The sequence below is a fragment of the Metopolophium dirhodum genome, chromosome 1 (genome assembly GCF_019925205.1).
Source record: "Metopolophium dirhodum isolate CAU chromosome 1, ASM1992520v1, whole genome shotgun sequence".
NCBI lineage: Eukaryota > Metazoa > Arthropoda > Insecta > Hemiptera > Aphididae > Metopolophium > Metopolophium dirhodum.
The window spans coordinates 146,923,550-146,934,648 of NC_083560.1; the positions used below are offsets into that span (position 1 = coordinate 146,923,550).

Sequence of the window (11,099 nt, forward strand, 5' to 3'; positions counted from 1 at the left end):
CTTCCTCACTCCTTCGATAGTTCCTTTCCGTCGTCGTCGGTGTCGTCGTGGTGCGTAGAATTGCCTACCCACCAAACATTAGCACATATGGTTGCCTACCTATGACAATAGTAGGCGGTAGGGGTGACATAGGCCAAACTCATTAACCACCTCATACCAAAATCGTTTCTCGGGCATCACCGAGTGGTCCTTCGGGTGTTACGGTCAAATTCTAGGGCGTAAACACAGCCATTAAAGCTGATATTGAAGTTGAAGGTATTGGATTACCATTTGACACTTGAATAGCAACATTTGAACTTACATTAATTTGATCAGGACTGATGTGTAATTCTGGTTCAAGATTGCTATGTTCAGGACTTGTTCAAGACTGTTGAATAATTCTTGTTCAGGATGAGTATCTTGATTTATTTGATTTGATTCCAATTCATCTATATCAGTCACTGTGGATGGTGCAAATTCGTCTTCTCGAAAAATATTTCTATCAAATGGCCAAATACCAGAAACTTTAAAACCACTCATTATATTTCGAGGTGATACTGCATCAGGCAATGCACCAGCCACAATTTGAGGAATATCATCGATTGTCATTCTAGACCCTGGGTGCATGGTCATCCACTGATCCATTTCCCTATTAACAATTTTTTTAAAAGGACCATACACACTACGGTCTAGTGGTTGGAGCTTATGTGAGCAGTGTGGTGGAAATGATAATAAAACAATGCCATTATATTTGCAAAAATCAATCACAGGCAGATATAAGTGCGACTCATGATTATCTAAAAGCACCAACACTTTTTTTTCAAGGCTTGGTCGAACATGATTTACAAAATGCTCCATAAATGTTAAGAACTCTGGACCTTTCATCCACCCAGATTTGTTGGCTGTACCAACACATCCAGCAGGTCCTCCCCTTAAAAAATGTTGATGAAATTTGAATCTTGGAAAAACAAACATTGGTGGTATAGCACAACCAGTTCCATTAACTGCTATACACATAGTAACTAAAACACCCCGTTCAGCTGATGTTATAGCACTTATTTGCTTTTTCCCCTTAGTAGCAACAATTTTGGATGGTGTTTGAACTGTTGTTACACCTGTTTCATCAATATTGTATATGTGTTGAGCTTCAAATTTATATTTTAATAACACTTGTTGAAACTTATCCATAAATAAATTTACATTAGCTTTATTCATGGCCCTGGATAAACTGGTTGTTTCTGGTTGCCTGAGAGAAAGACTAGAATTTCTTTTTAAACATTTTGTAAACCAATCAGGCCCAGCCATAAGGTTTTTTCCCCATACCTCAGGATACTTCAGGCCCAGTTTGTGTGCAAATTGGTATGCTAGTTGTTTAATGTCACGGGGGGTGAGTCCAAAATACATATCTGCCGAATTTTTAATACATTGAGATAGTATTTGTTCTTGGTCTACACTGAATACTTATTTAGGCCCCTTATATCCTACATTTAGTGTACTATCGTCACCATTATTCTTACTTGTTTTAAATTTTGCCACATACCGCGACAGACTGACATGACACAAATTAAATTTTTTTGCAGTACTTCTAACTGATTTATTCTCAATGATGACTTCATCTGCAGCAGCTTTAATCAACTCTGATGTGAATCCTCTATTAGTTTTCCTTATATAGTGTCTAGGCATATTGAATGTTCTATAAAAGTATAAATGTATAATAACAAATTAATATGTTAATTAAATACTATTCATGTGTGACATAATTACATGTTGAATTTGTTTAAAATAAATACTATGATAAAAAATGTGTTACAACTAGCCCCAAACAGTTTGTTACATTGTACCCCAACATGACTTTTTTTAATATTTATTATTACGTATGTTTGGCCGTCGATGCATGATATGTGCATCGCTTGATAGCATCCACGACTTATCGTAAAAGCCGTGATAACACGTCCCCAGTTGTCATCATGGTACGAAGTCGGCGGCCGTACTCATAAACTGTAGACCAGTTGCTTGCGTCACCTTACGCGATAAAGTGCTCTGGTGTACTGCCATCACCCATTGAACGCATCAGCCGTTCTCAAATATACGCTTGCGCCATCATACGCCTATGAGCGATCAGTTTTGTGCCGTCATCTCCACATAATCATCATTTGGATGTTTGATTGATGCACCCGTCCGCCGATTCATACAACAACTCTGCCAGGTTATCTCCCATACCTGGTTACGTGAGTCGGCTATACGTCCGAATTACATTTTTGTTTTGTTTATTGTCAACATTAGTTGTCATATATTGTTACTATTACCACATTACTGTTACCATATTATACAACTAACACTAAATATAAGCGTTCTGTATATCCTTGTTAAAGTGTTAGTATGAATTGAAAATATCAACTATTATTACCATACACAAGTGTCAGAATTTATTTTATGTATTTTTACTTCTCAGTCCTATCATAAGGTTCATCATACCATTATAATATATACATAACGTGGCCAAAAATCTCTTTAATTTTATTGAGATTTGGTACGTAACAATTATAAATAAAAAGGTAATATAATACTTACATTAATGAGTGTTGTTGCAATTAAATCTGCACAACATTTGGATTTAAGTATGACTAAAACTTGTGATTGAGTTTTAAAACTGTGATAACAAACTGAATAGTAAGATATCAAAATATTTTCACTATTTACTGATAAAATCAGTTTTATGATTGTTATCGCTTTAATAATTACAACATGATTCTGATAACAACAAAACATATGATAATATTTATTTAAGAATCTAACGCTATCTATTAGAATTCTATAGAAGCAATCTACAAGTACTTTACGCCTATGTTACATCTTACCCCATGTTACAACTAGATCCGGTCACCCCTACCAAAACAAACTGTATATAATATATCGATTCAAACCTAGTTATGGGTTCATTCGTCAACGGTAAGCTGTGCCATACAATACACGAGTTTTATCCGAATGTACCTCCAGGCTATAAAATAATAGAGGTACCAAGACATTTGGTTTTTTACCCACTTAATTCTACATCTATAACACACGCGAGTATAATTTTAAAAAATCAGGACAACGAGTTGATTGATCTACGAGGTGAGCCGGTATCGATACGATTATAAGACTCGTGATGGGTCTTCAATTTTACAATATAAATAGGCCTGTATATGAAAAACCCGTTAGTCGTGTTAAAAACACTAACAAGGTAACAACTCCGAAGAAGAAAAAATATTCGATACGAAAACAGACTAGACATAGCCTAACACCCGACAATTTGCCTTTTCTACGCTCTATAAACGTCATTTAATATGGACGACACATATATAAATGTCATGGCTGGATACATCGACGATTGTAAAATAACTCAAATTGATTATCATTCTTTTTGCCTTATTCAACATCAGCTCTTTCTAATAATGATGAGGTGCGTATTGCTTTACATAACACAAGAGTCTTATACACTACCGTGCGAGAGTTATATTTACATCGAGGGGACAATGGGCGTAGGTAAATTGAGTCCCAAACAAAATTACTGTTTTTCAAAAGCAGTGAATTGAGTCCCTTGTATAAAAGTTAAAGCGGTGAATTGAGTCCCCTGTAAAAAAATGAAAGCGGTGAATTGAGTCCCTCGTATATTATTAGACTAGTTTTCAAAATTACCTATACGTATAATCGCGCGTGCACCATTAGTTATTGCGAGCATATAAGCACACCAATGTCATGTATTAATAAGATACTTATCTTATCGTATTTAGATGCGATTACTGTAGACTAGTTTTCAAAATTACCTATGCATAGTGTCGACAGTCGTGCACCATTAGTTATTTCGAGTATAAAGCACATCTATGTCAACATTAATAATGGACGTAATGAAAAGTGAACGTAATAAAACAATTTTTATTTCTAATGGTTACAAATTATACTTTTATACTTCACATCCAAATATTTATATTTTTATTGATGCACTCAAAGAAATCCAATCTAATACATATATTCAAATAAGAAGTAAAGAGCTATGCAAAAAATCAAAACACAACATAGAAAAGGAGAATATATTAAGAGAACAAATTACGAAGTACAAAAATAATGAAATTAGTAGACTTCAATTTATTAAGCTCGTATCATTAAAATATTTACCCGTTTAATATCAAGAGTATTATTTATTATTATTATATGTATTATGTATTATGCATTTAAAAGTTGACATTGATTACCTATTATTATTATTATTATTATTGAAAATATTAATTATTATATGTATTATGTATTATTCATTTAAGAGTTGACATTGATTACCTATTTAATAAGCATTATTAATTTACTAGAAAAAATATTTTATAAGGGACTCAATTCACCGCTTTAACTTTTTTACAGGGGACTCAATTCACCGCTTTAATTTTTTTACGGGGGACTCAGTTTACCTAAAAATAATAATATAGGACTCAATTTACCAAATCCGGGGACAATAACCAAACCTACAGAAATAACTGACGAGATTAGATTTATAAACAACGGGCTGTCATTTCTTTTCTCCGAAATGAAATATGAAATAAACGGTACTCAAATTCAAAAACTTGTCAATCCAGGAATAACGACAACATTAAAAGGATATTGTTCGTACAATAAAACAAATATTTCTTCACATCAAAACGCTGTCTGGGATAGTGATTTTAAAAATGTTAATAAAGATTTGTTTGGTTTTTGTGAAGATTATAAACGTATTTTAATAAACTGTAACTAGCAACTCATATTGAATAGAGCATCGATAGATTTAAATGTTATAAAACAGTATAAAAATAATGAGGTAGTGGACGCTCCTAAACTAAAAGATGTTAAAATAAACATAACAAAAATATTGTGGCGGATGCCTATAGTGAAAGTGAGTGATAGAGAAAAAATCCGACTGTTGAAAGTAGTCAACAATCAGAAACCCCTAACGTGTGCGTTTAGAATGGTTAGATCTGGGGAATTGTGTGAATATCCGTTTTTACCTCAAAACACTTCACATTCTTGGAAAGTAAAGACTTCCAACAAGTTAGAAAAACCTAGATATGTCATAATCGGTTTTCAAACTGACAGAAAAAATAGTTCAAGTAAACCAATGTCATATTTCGATCATTGTAAAATTAAAAACTTGAAAGTCTATTTAAACTCCGAAAACCTAATGAAGATTTTCAAAGTGACTTTAACAAAAATAAGATGGCGACATTATACCGCGCGTATGCCAAGTTTCAAAAATCTTACTATGGTCACGACGATGAAACACCTCTATTGAACCGATCAGAATTCAAAAGTATCTCTCCAATCATAGTTGTTGACATGAGCCAACAGAACGACAACGTGAAAATGTCGACAGTGGACCTCAGAATTGAATTAGAAGCTGATGAAGCGTTCCCGGCTTCAACTTCAGCATATTGTTTAATATTACATGACCAAATTATAACTTATAATCCATTTAATGGAGAAATAAGAACCTTGTAAATATTTATTGTAAACCTTAATGTGTAAACCTTAATATTAATAAATGAAAAAACTTTTTTTTATTTATCACGTTTTTTTTTTATTTTTTACATACATTATTAGAATAGTCTACGTTTTACTTTACGTAGCGGCGTGGGGTGAAGAGCATAAGTTGCTCGATCAGATGGTTCGAGGGTAGTAAATTGAGACTGTGTATGGACTAGATTGAAAAAATCAGGCCCATCATTTTCACCCATATTTTTCAGGCGTGTTTAATATAAACGATAGGATGTTGCCCATCATTGAAAATATACGTTTTGAAATATAATACGTTTTATGTACGTACCGGGATGAAGTTAATATACGTATAATGACATCAAACTATCAAAGTCTTCTGTAGGATCAAGTGCGATGTGTATTAATTTTCTAGCCGTGAAATCTAGTGTAATGCTCGTAGATTCAATTAGATCTGAAGGTGTATTTGGAGGTACATATACGAAGGATTTTTTCTTGTATAAGGCAATATTATCTGTAATCGAACCGGCCATCTTATGGGTAATATTAAAAACTTATAAAACTTATAAAAATAAACACTGGAAATTTATTAAGACTTGAAAAAAACACTAACAAGAAATAAAAATGTACGTGTAATATAGCATAAGACTCTGGACACACTGAATAAATGTCCGCTCTTGTAGGGGTCAAGCGTCTGACGATATGAGTCATTATTCGGTGGGGGAAACATTATTAGGTGGGAGGTAAATTCCTCAATCACAACAGATGAGAAATTGAATAACAACACCTGCCGTAAAAGGTGCAGGTGGACAAATTCAAGGTTTAAAATATACAAAGGGGGTATACATGAATGTTAACAATAGATAGGGTATGTCCAACACATGTCTCGCTATAGAACTTTATGGCGACAGAAATTTAAGGTTAAAAATATACAAAGGGGTGAACATGTTTAGTCTCGACCCTTGTTGAAGAATGTCATTGTTAACAATAACTAGAGTATGTCGGGACACACATGTCGTTTGCTTGTATAAAATACACAAAGGGGTATAGTCACAACCCTTTTTGAAGAATGTTAACAATAGTTAGGGTATGTCGGCACACACAAGACGTTTTTATTCCTGTAGAATGTAATTGTGCAAGTATATTATTCTTAAATGTATTACAAATAAAAACGTGTGACACAAGTCCTTGATACATAAATGTATCAATCAATTATTATATCGAGATGTGTACAATAATATTCACACAGCTTAGTTGGTTTAAAGCGCCAGAATGTAAGACGGAGATCGAGAGTTCGAATCTCTCCAGAGCCTTTTTTGCAATATTTATTTATAGAAACAATAAATGCGCTATGCGCGGAAAAATGGGGGGGGGGGGGTGAATAAAATATATGTCGCGTACGTGTGAGAGTTTGAATATATTGTGGATAAGTATAATAAATATATGATAAATGTAAAATAATATGATAACATATCTGATAACCAGATGACTGCTGCGCTGATAATATATTGATTATAGTCCACGCAACGAAAACTGGCCGGTGACTGGTGCGACTCTAAGTGGCAATTGTCAATAAGTGGTTATTAAACTAATTGCCGCGTTTTTTTTAAGATTATTTGTTCACATGGTATATATTAATTAATTATTATACCAATCATGAGAGAAAATGGTTTAAAAAATTATCAGTATAAAACATAATTTCAATACGTGATATAATATATATACAGTGTATTGATTGTTAATAATAATTGCAAATCAGTAAAAAAAAAAAAAATAATATTTTTTACACATACAATAAAAATAAAATAATATTTTATACCTATACTGGCTATACTTAATATTTTACATCTTATTAATAATTGTCAATAATATTGACAAAACAGTCTACAAATACATAAATACATAAAATTATTATCAATATCAGTTATTCCAATTGCTCTATATCTGATTCCTCATCACTGCAATCGCTGTCATCGGGCAATATGGTCAAAACTACTGGTTCCATTAAGGTGTCCCTAAGAATTTCCTTTCGGTTATCTGAATCTTGTATTTTTTCGGCATGCCTTACACAATTTTCCCAATCCTCTTTGGTTACCGCATCCAACGCTTCATGGGTAAGACGCTCGATATCAACCCATCTTGAATGTATTATTATTTTTTGCTACTTGACCCTTAAACTTGGGCCCATATAAGTTCAATTGCATTGTATTGGCAATGATATGGAGGTAGGCGTATTACTTCGTGACCTTTTTCTAATGCAATTTGGTCAAGCAAGTATTTTTTTTTGGCGCGGAATTAAGGCTTTAAACTTTTTGATGAAGTTCTGCTAAAGTTTCAAGAGGATGAAATTCAATATTTTTTTCATTCAACCATTTTTGTACGTCCGATTTTTATCCAATTACTTTTTGGGTGACTTTTCTACTATTGTGGAATGATATGACGCATTATCCCATCACCAAAACAGATGGCTCTTCTAAATTGTTTAATAATTCAATAAACCACTCTTTAAAAACTTCGGCATTCATTTGACTGTGGTAGTCGGGCGGTATTGCCTGTATTGCTACGGAATACTAGTTTGGACCCTTGAATAAAGCCATAACGAGCACATCCAGCATGGCACACGATAAGCCGACCTCCTTTTCCTGTTGGAACTTTCAATCCTTCAGTGCCGTGGTTCATTTTGCTAAATCATCGACCTCGAATGATTTTGATTAACCCATGTCTCGTCAATATAAACAACAGGGCGATCATCCTTCATCTCGCGCAACGTACAAATTTCTCGAAGAGAAATTTACATCGAAGTGCAACGATGTCATTTCTCTCCATCAAAAATTTACGGCCATCATTACACTTCTTATAAGAAAATTTCAAATTCTTCAATAAATATTGCATGGAGCGTAAGCATCCGGAATAATTGATTTTTTGTCTTAAAGCATTTAGTATCAATTGTGCAGTTGGATACTCACCTCGATCGTAGAACTCGTGCACAGTTCTCCTAACGACATCAGAATCAAAATCGTCGATCTCCGACACAGTTTTTTGCACGTTTGTAACCTTTGCGTGGAGACTTAAATAACATAACTGACGTTGATTCTTCGGTTTTTTTCTTTTGCTTCGGAGCAAATACGTCAGACAGTGCGCTCTGACAATCCACATGCTTCGGCAGTACGTATTTGTGTGTTTTTAAAAAAATCGGCGGTTAAATTTGGTTGTGTTTGACAGTTGTTTTAGAAACGTATACACTTTATAAACAATTTGTTTAGTCTGGCTACGAGTATCACTATTGGTAAGAGACATTTTTAATAAATCTAAGAACAACAATTTATTCAAACAGAAACACAAAAGAATACACAAAACACTGGTACAGCACACTGTCGGTTACAAATGTCCTGTAGCATAATGCACAAAATCAACAGTATACACTACCCACTACCCTCCTGTTAAGACCCCTCCGTGTTACGACCCCTCTATACAACACATTCCAGTAATACAGCCAAAACTGGTTTTCAACATCGCATAACAAACACACCGACGGCCGTGCGCCTATTGTATAACATCGCAGCGGCGACGCGTAGTTTGAGAACCCGCGGCTAGTGGCACGTTCATGGCGGGCGGGTTTCGGGGTGTGACCGGCCAGTTTTCGTTGCGCGGACTATAGTAGTGTGCACAATAATATGTTGTGTGTATGATAATAATGTACGGTAATATGGTATGCATACGATAATATGTGTTGGTCAGCGGAATATAAAGGTAGGGACACACTATTATCACGTCACGTGAGGTCACGTCGTTATTTCGCTGACTCACGTCACGTCACATCACGTAGGTATGTTTGAAAATGATCACACTATAGTCACACACCTATCACGCTATCACATCACTCAGAAGATAGAGAAGCTGTTTGGTTACTCGTATTTCTTATTTCCGCTTGGAGAACAGAATTACTTAATAATAATTTAATTTTAGCCTGTTCTACTGGTGGTAATAGTTTTGTCATTTTAGACATACTCAGAAAGAAAATATCTGTTTCGTCCATATTTTCAAACACAGTAGGAAGTTTTTGGTTTCGTGATTTTCTCTTCCTGTTTCGCTTTTCTTGAAGCTGCATTTTCTTTCATTATCTCCAATATTTGATGTGTCGGATTATTATTATTGCTGTTGATTTTTTTTGATTTTTTTTAAGGTTGCTTAAAAAGTTTGCCCCCAGCTTTTTCAAGGTGTTTTATTTAAATATCCTGGACCTGATTCTCTATTCCATCTACATTTCCCTCTTCTGTTAAGATTTTTTCAGTTTCATCATTATCTACATTTAAATCCTGTGTTTTATAATCTGAATTGATATTTACATTTGTACCATGTTCTTCATTTACAAATGAATTATTCAAATTACTTGTAATCCTAAATTAGTAATTATTAACTTATTAAAATTAAATTAAAAAACTAAGAAAAAAATATGAATTTATTTCGTACATACTTTTTATTTTCTAAGTATGGTAAAACAAAAGACATTTGCTGATCAAATTTCCAAGGAACAATTTTTTTTGCAGCCAGTCTACTTTTTTTTCACGGCGTCTACTCACTGCGTTACAAAAACACCTTCTTAATTTATCCCATTGATCTTTTGCTTTTTCCGCTAAAAATATATTTTTAAATTATTCAAACTTGTTTTAACAAATATTTTTTCACATTTTACATTTTTATTTTGTATTAGATTTTTGGCAACGGGGAATTTCTTTAGAATCATTGCATTTAGTTATAGGATGGGATTTAGCACCGTCAGACAAATAGTCGTTGAAGTTTGTGACGCTATATGGACAAAATTAGGACCCATTGTCATGCCTCAACCCACAGAAATGTTTTGGAAACGTGTCGCAGAAAGGTATAATACGTTATGGAATTTTCCCAATTGCATCGGGGCGATAGACGGAAAACATATTAATATTCAGTGCCCAATTAATGCCGGGTCTACATTTTATAACTATAAAGGCTCCCATTCGATAGTACTACTAGCACTTGTTGATGCTGACTATAAATTTACAGCTATTGACGTAGGTTCTTATGGGAGGAATAGTGACGGTGGAATTTTTTCAATATCAACCATTGGAAAAATGTTGGAAAATAAAACATTGAATGTGCCAGAAGACGTTCCTTTAGTTATGAATGGAGTGCCACAGCCATACGTCACACTCGGCGACGAAGCATTTCCTCTCAAAAGATATTTGCTTCGTCCCTATAGTAGATGTCATTTAGGAGAAAATGAACCAAACAAAATTTTCAATTATAGGCTTTCTAGGGGTAGAAGAGTGGTGGAAAATGCGTTTGGGATACTGGCAGTTTGTTGGAGATGTTTTCGAAAATCTTTAGAGGTCCAACCAGAACTGACTGAAAAAAATCGTACTAGCTGCCTGTTGTCTCCATAATATGTTATGTACAGAAAATATAGTTCCTGATATAGACATATCACAAAATGAAGAATTAGGCATGCAAAATATAAGAGGTATAAGAAGAAATTGTACACGTGAAGCTTTTGACATACGAGAAAATTTTAAAAACTATTTTAACTCCACTGCTGGTAGTGTACCTTGGCAACTTAATTATGTACGTAGAGGACGACTTCTAAATGATAA

At 34.0% G+C, this 11,099-nt stretch overlaps 3 protein-coding genes across 3 annotated transcripts; 2 read left to right on the forward strand and 1 right to left on the reverse strand.

Moving 5' to 3' along the window:
• Positions 1 to 297: 297 nt before the first annotated feature.
• Positions 298 to 2,842, reverse strand: LOC132933245 (uncharacterized). The gene is made up of 3 exons (XM_060999558.1): positions 2,838 to 2,842; positions 1,497 to 1,672; positions 298 to 1,385 (listed from the first exon to the last, which is right to left on the reverse strand). Exons 1-3 carry the CDS (start codon positions 2,840 to 2,842, stop codon positions 298 to 300), a joined length of 1,269 nt encoding a protein of 422 aa, XP_060855541.1.
• Positions 2,843 to 4,534: 1,692 nt separating this feature from the next.
• On the forward strand, positions 4,535 to 5,656 carry LOC132933246 (uncharacterized). Its single transcript, XM_060999559.1, has 4 exons — positions 4,535 to 4,675; positions 4,739 to 5,090; positions 5,168 to 5,413; positions 5,607 to 5,656. Exons 1-4 carry the CDS (start codon positions 4,535 to 4,537, stop codon positions 5,654 to 5,656), a joined length of 789 nt encoding a protein of 262 aa, XP_060855542.1.
• A 4,576-nt stretch (positions 5,657 to 10,232) lies between these two features.
• On the forward strand, positions 10,233 to 10,892 carry LOC132933247 (uncharacterized). Its single transcript, XM_060999560.1, has one exon. It carries the CDS (start codon positions 10,233 to 10,235, stop codon positions 10,890 to 10,892), a length of 660 nt encoding a protein of 219 aa, XP_060855543.1.
• The last annotated feature ends 207 nt before the right edge of the window (positions 10,893 to 11,099 follow it).